An 18,658-nucleotide genomic window follows, 5' to 3' on the forward strand; every position below is an offset into this window, starting at 1 on the left:
GAAACCCAGTGTTTGGCAGTTAAGAAACGGAGGCAGAGAGAGGTGATTGGAGTTGCCCAAGGACAGGCAGCTGCGGTCAGAGCCTGGACTGAACCCCTGGCAGCCTAACTTGGAAGCCCACGTTCGTCAGTGATAAGCCAGAGCGCCTTCTGAGCCAGGTTCCCCTGAACAGGGCATCGGTTTCTTCACCCCAGATGAAGGGGCGGAGCTAACGTCTACAGGGCAGCGCGAGCACCTGGAAGTGAACTGGGCGGGGGCCGATCTGGGAGGTCTTGTTGACATCCATGGGTAGCGACCCCCCCCACCCCCACCCCCGCCCCTGGGTGACAGGGGCAGTCTGCAGGTTGTGGAGGTTGTGAAGTGCCTGTGGACATAAGTGCATCCTTTCAGAAGGCTGTCGCTGGGATTCTGGGCTGCCAGGGAGAGGAGCCCAGGATCCAGTGGGGTGCCAGGGGTTGGCATCCATTCTCTTCTCTGCCCAGTCCACACCTGACCTGCACAGCTCTGGTTAGGTGCACAGTGGGTCTACAGGTTGCCTCAGAGGGCAGACACTTGACAAGACAGTTTAATACCAAGGGATTGAAAAAATTATTTTGACCTTCGGACACAGGAAGACTTGTATTTTCTGTGTGCAGACCCATGACCCACCTGATCTGCATTTCGGTGCCCTGGGCTGTAATGTGGAGGTAACAGGTCCTCCTTGGCGGCTGCTGGGAGGCTGTCACAGAAGGTCTCGGCCACTTCTGCCGGCTCCCACCTATGCACAGGCTCTCCACCTTGCCTGATACACTTCTGGGCCTGCAACCCTTCGTCCGCCGAACCCACTTGCTAAGCCCTTTGGGTGTCTGTCTGAGGGAGATGAGTGGAAAGGCTTGGCTTGACCAGTCACAGGGATCTGGGCTCAGCCTGGACGGGCAGGCATCTACCAGGGCACAGGATGTCCCATGAAGAGGGCGTGAGGTAACTGAGGTCCAGGAAAGCCAAGTCCATTTATGACCAAGTCTATTTATGGCCACAGAGATGGTAGGTGGCAGAGGCAGGATCTAAATCCATGCCTGTTGGGCTTGGGAACCTGGGGTTAGATCTGCTCAAACTCGGAGTGGGTTGTGTAGGCAGAGGGGCTGAGGGCACAGGGGCCAGAGCTTGTGAGTTGGGCAGAGCTTGGGGATTGGATAGCACCCCCCTGGCACAGGGTCCACACCAGCCCCAGGCAGAAGGCTGCCCAGTGTCAAGAAAGAATGCATCATAGGCTCTGTGCCAGCACCACCTGCGGGTCACAACAGCTGCACTGGGCAAGAGGTGCCGTTTGTCTCCATAAGTGATGGTGCTGGGCCCAGCCCCAGCATATGGGCTTCTTCCTGTCCCTTGTCCCACATACTCTCTGTGACATATCATATACATTCCATAGGACATACACCCAACAGGTCTAAGCAAGCCCATCGTGGGTGGGAAAGCTACAGGGCGTAAGGCGGAGGAAAATTCCCCTGGTCACAGGCCTGAGGTGACCTCGCGCCAGAGACTGGACAGCTTACATTGCCAGGAGCCTTTTTCTGTTCTGTGACAAGTCGCTGCTGCAGGGATCACATGTGAGCTGCGTGGGGATTCAATCAGTCGGGACACGAAAAACACTTCTGGCAAAGGGCAGGCGCACAGGAAATCCTGTGGGTGCCTGTGAAGGCCCCTTCTCATCACGTCAACACCATCTGACACCGAAACCACCACTAGGGGCATGGACCTTTTCCCACCTCATTGTCCACACAGTGTGCGTCCTTCCCAAGAATATCGCCACTCACCTGACCCTGCCTCCACCCCAGGCTGGGGCACCTCCAGGTACACAATGTTCTACCCACAGGAGCCTGGACTTCAGGAACTTGTGAACACACACATATGGACACCAGCATCCCTGTGTTCCTGCACTTTTAACTGGACGTGGGAGTAGCCCCTTCGGCCTGGGAAGGGGAGATTCAGGTAGTTCCCTAGTATTATTTGACCTTTGAACCCGTTTGGGAACCCTCACTTATCAACATTGGGGTTCAAAGGCCCCTTTCTCAGCTTCACTAAACATGGCTTTCTGAACGATTATGATCTTGGGATCCAATTTTATTCACCTCTAGGCCTAGCCCCTTGGTGACAATCTATCAAACCAAGTATTGACTTCACTTAGTTGAGGCCAGACAAGCCTCTTCGGGTAGGTTCTTGCAAAGCGTCTATGCCTTTACAAGCCCCGTGCCCCGAGGCTCCCGTGGGGCTGCTTTATCTCATCTACCATCCAAGGAACCTTCCGACCTCCCATGGAGGTGTGTGCAAGTGCGTCCCAAACAGGCAGATTGCAAGGCAATGGCTGCTGTACGTCGTCAGAATAAACGCCCTCTTCAGACACTGACAGCTCCTTCCCTCAAGGGTTGCTAGTCACCCTATGAGTCCCCAACCAGCACTGGGTGCGTGTCTCTCAACAGACTCAGCTAAAACCCGAGAGCCTTCTTGGCAAGAGTGTATTTTTTTTAGATATAAAAGGAAGATGAATTGGTGTGCTCACGTTTCCACAGGATATTTCTGCAAAACCATACAGCATATTGTTTTATGTACAAAGATAAGAAAGGCTGACCCACAAGCTAATTGAATAATGCAAATAAGTACTTAGCCACAGGAGAGATTCCTCCAGACAGGCAGGGCCTGCGTAAGGGAGGACAGCTTTGGAGGGCAATCTATTTTATAAAGTTTACCCTCACAGTATAACTGCCTCAAGATTAATGGGAACAGTGGCCCTAGACCTTGTTTTGCCTGGCTCTTCCAACTGAAATAGTAAAACAGTTGTATTTATCATAGACAATTTGCTGCAACTGATTAACATTAATCTGATTTCCTGTGAGTCAATTTCCTTGAGATATAGTAAACAGGCCAATTACCTGCTATTGACCTCTTTTATTATAAAGATTTAGATCTTTGTGACAAATGTGTATATAAACATATGGAATTCGTACAATTTTAATAAGACAAAACAATAGTTTAATCTGGGTAAATCTTTTCGTTTCTCTTTGAGTCTGAAGTTCTGGGACAAGGCACTAGTTATGAAAACGGAAAAAAATCTCATAGGGGGGGCTACACGTCAGAATTGATTCTAGGGCAGCCAGTTTGGAGTTTTAAACAAGCAACAGCCACGTCAGCAGGTCAGAGGGGGTGAGTGCTGAGACCTGGGTTCCAGGTGGGACCCCTTGCTGTCCTGGGTCTATGGCTGAGTGGGAGCATTTGCTGAGTTTTTCTGAGAAAATGGGGACACTACGTTGCTGAGGGTGTGACATGAGTTTATGGACCCCGTGAGAACCAGTTGTAGTGACTGCTCGGTTGCTGCCACCCAGTCTGTGCAGTCAACGGTAGCTGTGACTCTCTTCTCCCCTTCCCATAACCTCCAAACCCCTTCTGACAGGTCACAGGGTCACATGACGAGGCTTGGCATGTGACAAGCAGGTTTCCTGGCCTGTTTAAGTGGGAGAGTAAGAAACTGCACCACCATTAAATCATGAAAGCAAAAAGTTTATTCATGTTTGAAACTACATATAACTACCACGAGGAAGACTTATCAATCCAGGGTGTAATCCAGTTAGAAAGGAACACGAAACATTTTTAATACATTAGAATCACCGCCACAAATAGTTTTCATGACTCAACCAGTTTCAGAATCGCATACAATACAAAAAGAGAAAGGAGAGGGACCCCATTACACAGGGTGAAGTATCCAGTACTGAATACTGAAATCTGAATGCATCACAATTAGTCGCCGCTTTTTTTTGCATGGATTAGTAACAAGATGAAGAACATTCAAAATGTTTCTCAGTATTTACAACAGTTTTACTGATCCTGTGTTGAATTAAGACCCAATGTTTCCACTCTCGGGTTTGTTCTTTTTAAAAGTTGCCAAGGCAACCCTGATTTACTTTTAAAAGATTACAATGTACATTACATTTTATGAAGGGAAACAAAGAGTTAATTACAAGATGCAAAAAGATAAGAAAGAGACAAACTACATCGCGAGTATTGTTCAGAGGTAGTAAGTGAGCACTCTAAGCTACAGAACATGTTGAAATTCTATTGGTTTGTATGAGTTCGCATGAGGTAATAAAGCTGTGTTTTGATTGGTGAGATGTATAAATACTCTTTTGCTACACTATGTACAACACTCCAGAGAGCAGGTCCTTTTGTTGATGCCCAGAGCAAACCATGACATGTCTGTGCAGCACCCAGTGCACACCGTAAAACCCCAGACAGATCTCGGTTTCACCTCAATCAGCTAGTCTCCCCATCTCTCAGAATAACCTGCCCCCCTCGTTCTGTCACTGAGCCAGCTTTGGGCATGGGTGTTTTCAGAGAGAGAAAAGATGCTACCAGTCTCTAATCAAATTATAACAGAAGAGGTCGCAATATGTATGTGACAAAGAAGATTCTTAAACACAACCCCCATTAAGAAAGATAGCTATCCAGCTCTTTTATTCCAACTCCATCAGTGATATAAAAGAAAGACAATCAAGTCTGCAATGGATATGCAAGAAGTTAAATTCAGGCGAGGTGAATCTTTGCATCTGCTTGAACGACTGAGGTTTAGCATATATTGTACTTTTTTACCCTTAAGGCCAAGTAATTGGCAACTGTGAAACCAGTCGTGTAAAATATTGATAATAAATTATGATAAAATAGCTACAGGACAGTTAACAATGTTAAATCTTGGCCTAATTGGATAAAGTGCTTTTTTTTTTAACATTGTGTGTTTTTAAGTATAAATACAAATGATTATGATTCCTTAAAAAACAGATTTACCAAGTTCCCTAATAAGACAAGGTTTTACAGTAAAGCTGTAGATGGCGGGCTACAAAAACGCTTTCCTTTCCCTCCTATTGCTCGGAATGCACTTCTCGAGGCATGTCAGCTCAGGGAAAGTGTGGCCGAAGATTAGTTAGAGGTATCAGAGTGCACGCTTCCCGGGCCTTCTGTAGGAGAAGTCACAGAAGACGGAGTTGTTGCGTCCTGCCAGCCTCCATTAGCCTGAAAGGAGAAATACAGTTCAACGGTGCACGTCTACATATTCATTCTAGGCCTCAATTTAAAAATACCCGGATGACAATATGCGAGCAAAGGTGCATTAGCAAAATGTATTTTCTAAACCTACTTTGGCAAGAGTTTGAAGCATATGTTAAAGTGGGATTAAATGCATGTAAAACAAGTCCATCCCACCAAGGGGGGCGAGGCTTGGAAATAAATCAGCATGCTGAAGAAGGGCGTCAACTAGCCCCAACCTGGCCCCCATCTCAGCCTTTGAATTGCTGGGAAAATATGGCAATCAGAACAGAAATCTGAGAAGGGAACAGGGGTGAAGCCCAATGCAATGTCCCCGCACCACCATGAGCTCTACGAAGCAGAAATGTCAGCTCAGCTCAGCTCTCATTTCCTTGGAAAAGGAGCTGCCCACCCTTTTCCCATATCCAACTGATAATCAGTTAGTGTAAACTTTGGAAATGAAGGCCAGAATTTCCCTTCAAATAGGAGCTTCCAGAATAAGAATGCATGAACTATGGAGGGGCACACACTATTCAAATCTGTATTCCATTATTTATAACAGTAGCTCCTATTTGGGAAGTTGCTACTGCTTTCCACATGCCACTGGACCTTCCTGTCTCAGACCTGCATCAGCAATAACAGTACTCAGAAACAAATTTGCCTTATGTCTTGGCCTATAGAGGCAATTGCTGAAATCAATGTCTGATCAGATTTCTGCTGTGGCAGACAGCTTGTCGCTACATATTTTTATGTCAGTCAAGAAGAGGGAGGTGCTGGGCTTGTGAGTTGGGGAACACTGAGTGGAAGTGACGGGGGAGGGCCTTCCTGGGGAGAAGGAGAGGGTGAGCTGGCTGACTCTAGCGCCTGCGGCACAAACCAACCTCAGCTGCTCCACTGCCCCCAGGCTGGGCCTCCCACCCTACTATCCTGTGAGGGTCTGTAAGGCACCTGCTGGCTCCCTCACATTCATTTGTAACTGGCTCGGCAAGGCCAGCCAAGATGTGGTCTAGATTCCCAGTGCAGCCTAGAATAGCTTGTGGAGAAGTCTTGTGCTGAGAATTCTTTTTTCTCCAAGGATCTTTGTTCTTAAAGAAGTCCCTCACTTCTGATACACTGCATAGCTCTGCACAAAAAGTATCTGTCCTTCCTAATGCCACAACCCTTTCATAAAGTTCCTCATGTGGTGGTGACCCCACAACCATAAAATTATTTTTGTTGCTACATCATAACTGTAATTTTGCTACTGTGATGAATCGGGCAACTCCTGTGAAAAGGTCATTCACCCCTCCCAAAGGGTCGTGACCCACAGGTTGAGAACCACTGGTCTAAGACCTCAAAGTAAGGGGGGGGGGTGAGTAAAAACAAACAAACAACTCCACAGTGAGGACCAAAATCAAAAGGGAAAGAAAGGGCTTCCTAAGCTTACATGGCACAGCGGACTGGGGGCTGTGTGTGTACACAACAGGGCGGGGGCACCTATGAGGGTGTTTGAAAGTAGGGCTGTTCGGGAAGGGATGGTGGCCTGCTCAGGCATGTTTGTGTGTGCTATGAGAAAAGCCTCTTTTCTATCTAAAAAGTAAGCTGTTTCCCCGCTCAGGTACGAAGATCTACTTAGAAAAAGAAAAACTCTTCTACAGATACAAGTCTAAAGATATTCCATCTGAAGTAAACATCATTCCTCTTTTATCCAAATTTATAAACAACAAATGTACAATATTTTTACCCAGCGTGGCAGCTGGAGGAGAGGTTGTCAGCAAGCATTTTTTTTTCAAAATAAATTAATCCTTACTCTGGTGGGTTGCGATTATGCACTGTATTATACAAGAGCGCCTTATCAAGCCTCATCTGTGAAGATGGAATTCATGTCTGTAAAATGCTTCAAGCAATCACAGTTTCATATTTTATCATATTGATAAGGATATCACACATTCTCTGAAGCATTTTAAAACACTTAAATGAAAAAGGAGAAATGCAACTAAAAGGCTTTTTATATGGTTTGTTGGGGGTTATTATGAGTTATTTATAAACCCAAAAAGAAAGATTTGACACTTCAAATGTAAAAGATTTGAGTATTTAATGGTCCTTCTTTCCCTTTACAATTGAACATCCTCAATCACTTTTTAAATCATTAATATTTACTCTCTAAGCAAATTAAAGCCCTGAGCAGTGCGGATGTCGTCCCTTTTATCCCTGCGGCACTACCATGTATTGGGCAGTCCATTTTCTCCCTGATCCCCGGGCTGGCAGGGTTTTCCTGCTGTTCTGCTCCACTCCTGCTCCACTGTGGGTGCCCTCTGGCCACCATAACCCTTTCCCAGAAGCTGTGTAACCTGCCATTGCCCATTCATTGTCAGGGTGAGGAGTAAGGTCAAGTTTTAACAAATTGGTTCTAACATTAAACTCATATTTCCTCTGTTTATCTAATGAAGAACTGAGGGGCCAGTGAAAACAGGAACATGCCTTGCATCCCACACTGCCAATGCAGCAATGTACCTTGGAAATAGAATCATTTGTTCAGCTTGGTTTGTTGCTCTGTCTGTGGCTATCAAAGGTTATCACCTCCACTGCACTGTGTTTGAGAATACTCTTGCTGTGTGGCTCTAAGATAAATGGCCTGTTTTTCACCATCTCCCTGGGACACAGCCTGGCCAGTAGGAAATGGCGTCTTAATGAGCTGGTGCGTAAATTCCTATTGCGTGCCAGTGACTCCTGGGCACCTGTGAGGGCTTCTAAGAGCATCTATGGAGCACCAAACATTTAGGTTCATAAGAGAAAAGTGCTGCAAAAATGCTGCCTTCCTATCTACCAACACTGAACAAGATTAGAGGCCAAGTCAAATGGCCATTAATTTATTTATCAGTCACTCTCTTTGCCCGACACTGTTCCTACAGCTCATGGCGTACAGCTTCCCCAGAGTACTCACATTTAAGTTATGTGGACTATACAGTGAATTTCCTCCAAGGCCATCACTGTAGCCTCCCGTCTGATTGATAACATGACGGAGGGTATCCACCTAGAAGTGAGACAACACAAAATCCATCATCCCAAATCTATTAAAACATCATCACTTACAAAAGGAAACAATTTGAATTATGTGTGCCGCAAGGGTTTAGCATCTTCAATGAAAGACAAATTTATCAATCAAGTGTGACTGGCAGAATTTCAGCAACTCCTTGCATATTTAAACCCACACATCTTTGTTTTTCATGCCAGCCATACAGTAACATCTTCATGGCAATACCAACCGCCCATCCAGAGCAACCAAATGGGTGTGGCTGTGGGGAAAAACCTACTTACAAATGTGTGCACTGAGTCTTCCTATCCCTGTCACACACATACATGCATCCTCATGGCTCAATTAGAAGGATGAAAGAAGAGTCGACCCAAAATATATTTTAAGAACTCAGGTTTTTGTATTTTGACTTAAAAAAAACCAACACTCCAAAACATAGAAATGAGACACATGGAAAAAATACATAGAAATCTTCCTAAACCACTCACACACTCACATACAATTTTTCTGTCCTATTTTAATACAATGATAAAATGTACCAAATAACCCTTCTCCATGAGCTCAAGCCAGAGCCGAATGCATTCACAAAGTTCATCAGGTTTTGAATCATCGAAAGTCACTGTTCACTTGACTTCTCATTAAATTAAGTGGTGGGGTCAGATAGGTCATGTTTGGGAGCACCCAGCACAGGTTCTTGCACAGATGTGCAGACCACTTCCATGGGGTCAGAGTAAGGAGTTTTGAGCCCAAACCCTACCCTGCTAGAAAGGCCCCAGCTGGGGCATTTCTCCTACCTGTGATTGCACATTGGCTCCGACTTGGGACCCTTGGTAAGAATCCCCATTCAGACTCTGCATGTTCATGAACATGTCCCCAGAATTTGGGAGGTTAAAAGAACCAGAAGAACCTGAAAGGAAAGAGTTAAGTAGCTGAATAACAGAGAGCTACACACATTACCCTCAAAGACCTAGAGGAAGGGAAAGGAAAAAAGTCCAGAGGGGAACTGTGCAACCGCATAAAGCATTTCCAGGTCTAAGAGGAAGGAGAGTACCTCTGGAGAGGCATGTCCTGGGATGAGCTTTGCAGCCAGGACAGTCCTATCCGGGGGGAAGCCTTATAAGAAACAAACCTAAGGAAACAGAAAAGCACCCACTAACTGCCCTTGAACCTTTGCTTTTCCCATTTATCTCCAGGACTTGATCAGTACATCACTATCCTGATGGGCAACTATCCAGAGAAGAAAGGCTTTTCTGAAGCTTTCTCTTAGAGAAACGTTTCACTAACCTAACTTTCCTTTTACCTGGTTCTATGTTCCATTAAAAGGAATTGGGAGGGAAACTAAACAAAAACCCTCCTATACTGAACATTTAAAGATATTCGTAAGGCCACTCTGGAAAAGCCCTTTGACCTGTGGTGCTAATCCATGTTTGGATTTTCACGGTTATTCAAGTTTTCTGTAATTTTAAGATGTTTCTAACTCCACCACAAAAGTCACATAAAATTTGACCAAAATGTACTTATTGTCTGAGGAGCCCACAATATTATATCCATGTGCTAAGTACCATATTCTTAACAGCTAACAACCTTCTAATCCTAGTGAGCCAGCACTGCTCGGACAGAATAAAGACAGGGCGGAAGGGAAAGCGGATAGGGACTTTGTGGCTGCATTAGACAGAGAGCCCTGCTGTGCTGAAACCACCATTCCAGTTTCCTTATGCATTGCAGGCTCCCTGGCGCTCTTCTGCTAGTTCAGTCTGAGACAGACCACTGGTGGTACCACCAAAATAACCATTAGTGATAGCACTTTGCCTGGTTATTGAATTAAGAAACCACCATTAAATGTAATAGTTCCAGGATCTATCAGAAAAGAATGTTGCCCTCACTGTTGGGCAACAGCTTTACAGCTCTGGCCACCTACTCATTTACCCATCCCAGGTACAAGCCCACGTTTTAAAAACAAAAGAACATTTTTCCTTCATAATTCCACTGTACCCTCCATATGGCTGTTTCCTGGCCTGTGGGACAGGGCTTTTTGGCTTACAGCTGCCTGGCTTAAGTAGGAAGCAAGTACATACCAGAATTTGGCGTGGTGGGAGAATTGGTCTGGTTGTTTTGCACGGCTGCAGCTACGGCATGTGCGGCTGTCACTGCTGTCTTGGCAGCGTAGAGGTTAGCTTCTTCCTGAAACTTGCCTATATTCTTCTTGTACCTGATTCGTTTGTTGCCAAACCAGTTGGATACCTACATGTTGTAGGGATATGGTGGGGAAGGGGAAGAGAGGGCAGAAGAAGAGAGAAAGAAGAAGTCAACCTTCTAATGTTAACTGTTGGGCACCCTACTTGTATTCCCATCTTGTGGATAGTGTACTGCCAACGAGCAGCCATGAACAGTCTTATAAAGGAATGGTATTACGGTCACCCTCTGCTTTGGCAATCCTTGCAGTAGCACTAAAATGACTGATAGCACTGCTCATAAAGAAATATCCAATCGGCATGTGATGTATATAAATGTCTAGGCCCCCTCCAAAAGTCACACAGAGAGAGAGAGAGAGAGAGAGAGAGAGAGAGAGAGAGAGAGAGAGAGAGAGAGAGAGAGAGAGAGAGAGAGAGAGAGAGAGAGAGAGAGAGACATTTGTTAAATAAGAAATAAATGGGAATGAAAGGCGCGTTTTTCATTTTGGGTCCACAACAATTTTGGTAGCTATATTAGTACAGTAAATATTGTATAGTCTGCTGAGGAAAGTAACATCAAGTAATAATGAGTAGAAAATCCCTTTGTCTCCTGCCAACATGGCTGCTCAAATTCCCCCAGTTAACCCATGAGAAGGTCACCATCGAAAACTCAAGAAATTCCAAAAGGGTTAAACGTAAAGCAAAGGAGCGGTGCATTTGACCAGGCAGAATATATTTGTTTCTTTGGAAAATGAGAAGAGACTTCTAAAGATGACCTTGGCAATGGGCACATTTCATCACCTTTCACAGACAGCAAAACCTCCCCCAAGACCCATTGCTCATAATTGCTAAGTGTTCAGGCATCTAGAGTTGAGTTATATAAAATAGCAGCTAAAACCTACAATGTGTAAGAAAGCACCTAAGCGTTAAAGAAAAAGATTTACCTCTCTTTTTTTAAAGTAGCAATTGAAAATACTATTTTGATGCTCTTAAAAAGCTGTCACCGAGGCCTGTGGCATCAAGCTGGGTTGGGTCCCTGCTCTACTCTGTACTTTTATCATCCCCTAACAGCCACGCACGGGCATGAGGGAAAGTAAGGAATGAGATATGGTTCTGATGAAGCTTCAACACAATTGGCACCAGTGGGCGACCCTGGTTGGCCATCTCCATCTCTGCCAAGTCTGTAACTGCATTAGAAGTAGACCTTATAGACCTTATAGTAGAACTTATAGTACTCATCGCTCCAGAAGCCAGATAGCACTGCAAGAGGGGTCAGATGAGTGAGGCAATATTTGCCTGGACACTGCCCAACGCTGTTCAAGTCTGGAAACAAAAGGGTTCACATGTGCAAACATTAGCACTTGCACACAAGTGAGCGCATACTTGCAGGCGCACACATTAAGGACTCAAGCAACCGCGAACATAGTTTTATCAGATGAAACCAACCTAAACCCATCAGAAAGTACATGTGCTATACTGGAGGTCAGGATTTCCTAGCCACTTCGATTCCATCACCATTTTCTTTTTCGGAACAACTGCATCCCTTTCCTTCTATCATTTCAAGTAGCAGTGGTTATAGCAACTCCCAATTAATGAATACATCCTATTGTGCCAAGCATTATGCAAAGGCCTTTTAGCAAAATTCTTCATTGACTATTAATCTCAAGGACTGGGTGGTTGATTGAAATGGAAGTTACAGACATGTAAATCAAGAGTCGATAAACTATGGCCCACAGGGCAGATTTAGGTCACCCCTCGATTCTGCATGGTCAACATTTTTAAGGGTTAAGAACTTAAAAAGAGTAGTTTTCACATGTGAAAATTATGTGCTATTCATTTAAATTTCATAAATTAAAAATTACAGAAATAGGTTTTTTCCTGCTAAATAAATTCCTGCATATATTCTTGATTTGCCTTTTGGCCCGTGAAATATTTACTACCCAAAGTGTGTGCCAGCTCCTTATGTGCATCACTGTCAAAAGTCAAGGAAATGGATGCTTCACATCTGTGCATTTTTAAATGAAAACTGTACTTAAATTCAAATCTGACCTTTATTTTTAACTTGCTGCATTCTACCCTATTAATTCTAGTGGCTGCACTCAAGAACTTTGTCCTACCTCTCGACTGGCATTTGTTATCTCTAATTCTAACCCTCCTCCTTCAACCTCTTCAGTAAGGTCACTATCATGATCATGCCACAGGAGACTGAGATTCGGTTAACTTTCAGGGAATGCCAGCTCTGTGTGCCATGCAGACCTCTCCACAAGACACTAAACCCACTCAGCAATCCCATGAAGTAAGTTCTGCTAGCCTTAATTTACAGATGGGGAGACTGAGGTTCAAGGGCAAACAGGATTGGTACACAGATGCAAAACTAGGAAATGGTGGAAAGAGTATTGAAACAGAAGTCTTCTGACTCATGAATGTTTCTCGTTTTTCCTTTCCCACCATACCCTGCCACATCACAAGGAGAAATCACAAGCTCATCTTGGAGATTGCAACAATGAAGGGAGAGAAAGTTTGATGAAAGCTGCTTAAAAAAAAAAATCAGCAATAACAAGTAAACACTAGGAAGGTGGGGAAGGCATCTTTCCATGGTCAGAGTCCTTATATGAAAAATGGCAAGAGAAACTGGTGAGTTAAAGGAAAGTGCAATTTCTCCACTGCTTACCTTTCATTGTTCTGTAAAACTGTCACCTTCCTGTGTCCCACCTCATCCATCCCCTCTGAGACTTTACACTATCAATTAACTATTTTTCTAGGGTCTTTTAAAGACCTTGTTCTCTGAAAAATGACCATATTTCTCCCAATATGCAACAAACCCACCTTCCCCTGACTTTGTTGCCTTTCTTTCATCTATCAAACTTCTTAAATGAGTGTCCTACATTTTTCTTCTTAGCTTCTGCAGCTAACTGCAAGATCCTTGGTTCAAACCCATTAGCTGCTTCATGGGAAAAGGCTGTTTGTTCTGGTAAAGATTTACATTCTTGGAAACCCTCTATGAGGTGACTATGAATCAGAATGGGCTCAATGTCAGGTGCTTTGGGTTTTGCGTTAACTCTTAGCAATCTGCCTTACACTTGCACACCCTGATGAAAACAATCACAGGGCACCTCTCTCCCAAATCCAATAGCCGTGTCGCTCTCAACTCGAATGACGTCTCAGCACTGTCTGCTAGTTACAATTATGATCCTTCCTTCACTAAGTCTTTCCTTGTTTGATTCCTGACATTATACTTCTGCTTCTCTTTCAATAGAGGAGCCCTAATGGTGTAATGGGTTATATGTTGGGTTGCTAACTGCAAGGCCAGTAGTTTGAAACCATCAGCTGCTCTGCTGGAGAAAAGAAAAGGCTTTCTATCCATGTAAAAGGGGGAACAATGATCTACATATAACCCCCTCCCTGGGGACGGACAACAGAAAAGTGGGTGAAGGGAGACATCGGTCAGTGTAAGACATGAACAAAAAATTATCAAGGGTTCATGAGGGAGGGAAGGGTGAGGGAAGAAGGAAAAATGAGAAGCTGATACCAAGGGCTCAAGTAGAAACAAAATGTTTTGAAAATGATGATGGCAACATATGTACACATGTGCTTGACACATGGATGGATGGATGGATGGATGGATGGATGGTGTTGAGTGCAGTACGAGCCCCCAATAAAATGAATTTTTAAAAGTTGCAGTCTCAGAAACCCACGAGGGCAGTTCTACCCTGTCCTATAGGGTAACCATTGACTTAAATGGCAGTGAGTTTTTGCTTGTGTTTTGATGTGCTTGAACAGACTGGAGTTTTGAGTCCATCCCCAGATGCCTTGGAAGAAGGTCAGTGATGTGCTTCTGAGAAATCAGCAATTGGAAGCCCTCTAGAGCACAGTTCTCTGATCCCCAAGGGGTCACTGTGAATTGGAAATGACTTGATGGCAAGCGGCACTGGGTTGCTGAAATAACTGTTCCTTCTCTGACACGTGTCTGCGGTTTCTCGAAGACTCACTCTTGGCCTTCTACTCTCTTTATGCTTGAGCAATCTTATCCACATTCATGAGTTCAATGATCACTTGTTTTAATTACTTCTAGATCTCCATCTCTATTGCTAGTTTATATGTAGCTATAGTTCTTACTTTTAGGACATGTCATATAAATGTTCTGCAGCAACCTCCAACTCAGTAGATCTAGAACAATATTTCACATGTCCTCTGATCTTGCACCGCCTCCTTTATTTTCTCTCTGTGTTCATGGAATCTCCATTTTCTGCTATTTAACACTTAACATGTAACACTCACAGAGAGTTCTGGGCACTTTTCTTGCTTCTGAACTAAATTTAGCCCCCTTTCATTTCTGCTCATGGCCTTAGTTCCAACATCTAGACTGGCACAATATCAGTCTATTCTCCCACATGGCCAACACTATAGAGAACTAAAGAAAGACTATTATTACAAATGTCCCTCCTACTTTCTCATCCCACTGTCTTCCTTTCTCAAACAATGGCATGATCATTTACACAGTTCCTCAAGGCAGAAACTTTAGAATCATCCCCCTCTCCTTCCCATCCAGAGTTAGCGATTCTCTTCTCTTCTCCCACCTCTTTTCTAGTTTCCCTCAAAAAGTCCTAAAGCCCTCAAACTCCTCAGTCTCATGGGACCTACACCCTAGCTGACACCTCTCCCCTCTCTTCATAAGGCCCCGTGTGTTTAAGATAGGTGTGTCCAGTAGTTCTGCAGGAGAGTAACAATGGGAGGACGAGTTAGGATAGTGCAAGGCTAGGGAGGCAATGCTGGTGTGAGCAGGATGCACGGGAGAAATAGAGAGGGCAAATATTATAGAAGGAGAATGGGCAGAATTTGGCCATGGATCAGCTGTGAGAGTCCGGGTAGGAGAAGGTTCCAAGACTCGAGGAAGCTGGAGAAAGGCATTTTTGCACCAGGTTGGGTCAGTCTCAGTGACCACTAGAAGCCATCGTCACAGTAGGATTAGAACATGATTCTAAAACCGTGAAAGTTCTAATTATGCTTGTTAAAGTAAGTTCTCTTAGAAGTGCTCTCACCTCCCAGTCTGCATGCTCTCAGCTCAGGAGGCAAACCTAGAGAACTGGCTCAAAAAAGGCTCCTTAAATACCCCTCTAGCTTGCCAGAATAAAACTAGTAGGTCTTCGAAAGAGTTAAATATTGAACACAATTATGGTGCAAAGTAGATATTCCAGGTTGAGAGGGGATTTGGCATTTCTTAAGCATAATTAATGAAAATTTCCCAACTCCGAATTTAGCAACAAAGGCCCATCTTAGAATTTTCTTCTTCTAAACAATTCTCTGTTGTATTCCATACTTTGTAGTTAATATTACCTTGACAACCAGAGAAGCTATAATACATTAATGAAACCTAGCCAGGAAAATCAGGTTACAGCTTTATTAACAGTTTCATAATTGAAGAATCTCTGTACCATTGAAGGTCTCATCTCTGGCTATGCAAGAATCCTGTTTATGCATACCCCTGGACCAATCAAACAACAGTCATCACTAATAAAGGTTTATTTAATTCTCATAGTAAAATTTTAATATCACCAGCAGCCTGGGGAAGCTTTAGCAAGTGGATTTGCTTGACATCAGATCGTTTCTATTCTGCTAGTCCCAATACTTCTTAATCTTTAATATCAAGGCAATTAAAATTAATGGCCACTCATCCGAAGCTACTGTGGGCAGTGTTTCCTTGACATCAATTGTTTGATGGGATTACCTAGAGGTTAAACTAACAAGCAAGGTTTAATTGGAAGCAATGAAAGAAGCAGTGATCATACGTTATGTTTAACCTGCATAACCACATCTAAATGAATATCTAAAAATGTTAAACTATTTCTCAAATTAAAATATGCACATCACAGTCTGATATCACAGATTTGAGTATCGCAGCAATCAGCTAATAAGACCACATTGCTGCAACGGAGATCAGCATAATTAATGTATAAATTGACGCTTAAATCCAGAATTTTTCCCCCATAAATTTAAAATCCGACACAATTAATTGGGGAAAAAAACTCACACACCAGTAGGAAGCACAAAAAATACAAATCATTGGGGCCCCTTTCCACACAGTGCTCATCAGGAAGTAGTCAGTGGGGGGGTGGGGAGGAGGAGAGTAAACAGAGCAGGCTGCTTCTGTGAACATCAGCCCCAGAGCAGAAACAAAGCAGGAAATTGGTGGAGGGAAAGGGGGAATAGGCTGTCCTGTGCTCCGCCTTTGAGCCATGTGTCAAGGATTCATGACTCTGGATTGTGTAGAAGGCGAAGGGCCAGGCAAGAATTTTAAGATCAATTAAAAATAGAAATAAAAGCCTAAGTACTATCCTTCTCCTACTGATGTTCATTGCTATCAGGCCCCAGACTATAAGCCTCTGATAATCAGGGAAAATGAGGAGTGAACGTTATGAAGGTGGTTGATTTTCTGGAAATCTTCTGCAATGCCAAGCAGCAGCCAGAAAAACTCCCTGTTTCACATACAATAGCCGTGCAGTTTCCCCCATCCAATTCAGATGTAGATCGACAATTACTTTTAAAGCATAAAAATGGTGTCTACACAATCTCATGAGGACTCATTTTTTAGAACTTTTCAAGTCTTTTTGAAGCAGCTTTTACTTTTACCTGACTTTCAACCCTGATTCTTTTGTTTCTCTCCTAACTTTAATCTTTTTATAAAAAATCATTTTATTGGGGACTCATACAACTCTTATCTCAATCCATCCATATATCCACTGTGTCAAGCACATTTGTACATTTGTTGCCATCGTCATTCTCAAAACATTTGCTTTCTACTTGAGCCCTTGGTATTAGCTCATTTTCCCCTCCCTCCCCGCTTTCCTCTCCCTCACAAACCCTTGATATTTTATAAATTATTATTATTTTGTCATGTCTTACACTGTCTGACGTTTTCATTCACCCACCTTTCTGATTTAAAGGTAGAGAAGTCAGATGCGGGCACTACTAAAGGGAAGAATGATGTAAGCTCACTATGTCACAGCTCAGGGGCAGGGATCGAGCCTAGGATTCGAGAAAGCACAGGGAGAGCTGTAGTCTAGTGATACCGCCGCCTGCAGCCAGCTCTTGTGCACGGGTGGTCTGCATGCAATTTTGCTGCATTAGTCCCTAAAGTAATTTTGCAAAATCATGTACCCGATTATTTTTTCTCACTTGTACATTTTTAGGTTGGCATCTACAATTTTTCATTATATGTCTATATAATTTTAAACAATGTTATTTTAGTATGTCATAAATGTTGACTTTTAAAAATAAACCTAGAACACTATTCTTTAAAATGTCTCCACAACTGAAAAACAAAGTCTCCAACTGAATATAAGTAGAACAGCAATCTGATACCATGATCCATTTTAAAAATACACCAACATGCTCTTCTTAACAGTTTGAAATTTTACTCTTTTTTTTGTACTTTTAAAAAAATTGTAGCAAAAGTAATTTAAAAATAATTTTATTGGGGGCTCATACAGCTCTTATCTCAATCCATCCATCCATCCATCATGTCACGCACATTGTACATCTGTTGCCATCATCATTTTCAAAACATCCTGTGTGTCTACTTGAGCCCTTGGCATCAGCTCCTCCTTTCCCTCTCCCCTACCCTGCTTCCCTCATGAACCCTTGACAAATTAAGAAACCTCCCCCATCGCCCATTTCTTATACCAACAGCTGTATCCCTTCACCCACTTTCCTGTCGTCGGTCCCCCTGTGAGGAGATATGTAGATCACTGTGATCAGTTCCCCTTTTCTCCTCCAACCTTACCCTTAGCCCCTGGTTGGTTCTGAGGGGTTTATCTGTCCTGGATTCCCTGTGTTGCGAGCTCTTTATCTGTACCAGTGCACATGCTCTGGTCTAGACGGATCTGTAAGGCGGAGTGAAGGTCCTAAGAGTGGGGCAGGACTAGAGGAATGTTGTATGTTTTCATCAGTGAATTCTACACTCTGACTGGCTCGTCTCACTCTGTTTTTTTTTTTTGGGGGGGGGGGGAAAGGTTCTTAAAAGAGTATTTTCCATTGTATTCCCCTCCCATATTATCCTAATACAATATACTTCTATGAACTACAAAGACAGTATGAGATAAATTTTAAAACTTTTTATTTCCTATAATTATAAGGCTGTACATGTTTTGTATTTAAGGATTAAGCTATCATTGCAGTTTGTCCAAAATTGATCAAAGCAATACAAACGCTGATTTTGATAAATATACATGGGCCATAAAAAGTATGGTTTTATCAGACAGGCCTTTCTTAGATGGGTGGAAGGTTACCAAATGTTGACTGGGGAAGGCTATTATCACTGGTACGTCACATTACCCCTTGTTGGGCACTTGAGGGATTCTCACACTTTGGGGCCATGAACCATAAAGTGGGAGCACTTGTTTCTTTCAAAGGAAGGGACAAAGGGGAGGAG

General features: G+C 43.5%; 1 protein-coding gene across 4 annotated transcripts in view; it reads right to left on the reverse strand.

Annotated features, from left to right (window-relative positions):
* Positions 1–3,528: 3,528 nt before the first annotated feature.
* PBX3 (PBX homeobox 3) overlaps positions 3,529–18,658 on the reverse strand; it is a 223,872-nt gene continuing 208,742 nt past the window's right edge. For 3 of the 4 annotated variants that reach the window (XM_075560773.1, XM_075560775.1, XM_075560776.1), the window contains exons 6-9: positions 10,135–10,300; positions 8,854–8,966; positions 7,970–8,059; positions 3,529–5,034 (exon numbers count right to left, since the gene is read on the reverse strand). In XM_075560773.1, the coding sequence (XP_075416888.1) occupies positions 4,942–5,034; positions 7,970–8,059; positions 8,854–8,966; positions 10,135–10,300 (462 nt within the window). In that variant the 3' untranslated portion in view covers positions 3,529–4,941. The remainder of the gene's footprint in view (positions 5,035–7,969; positions 8,060–8,853; positions 8,967–10,134; positions 10,301–18,658) is intronic. The other variant, XM_075560777.1, reaches the window with a different exon arrangement.

The sequence above is a fragment of the Tenrec ecaudatus genome, chromosome 10 (genome assembly GCF_050624435.1).
Source record: "Tenrec ecaudatus isolate mTenEca1 chromosome 10, mTenEca1.hap1, whole genome shotgun sequence".
Classification (NCBI taxonomy): domain Eukaryota; kingdom Metazoa; phylum Chordata; class Mammalia; order Afrosoricida; family Tenrecidae; genus Tenrec; species Tenrec ecaudatus.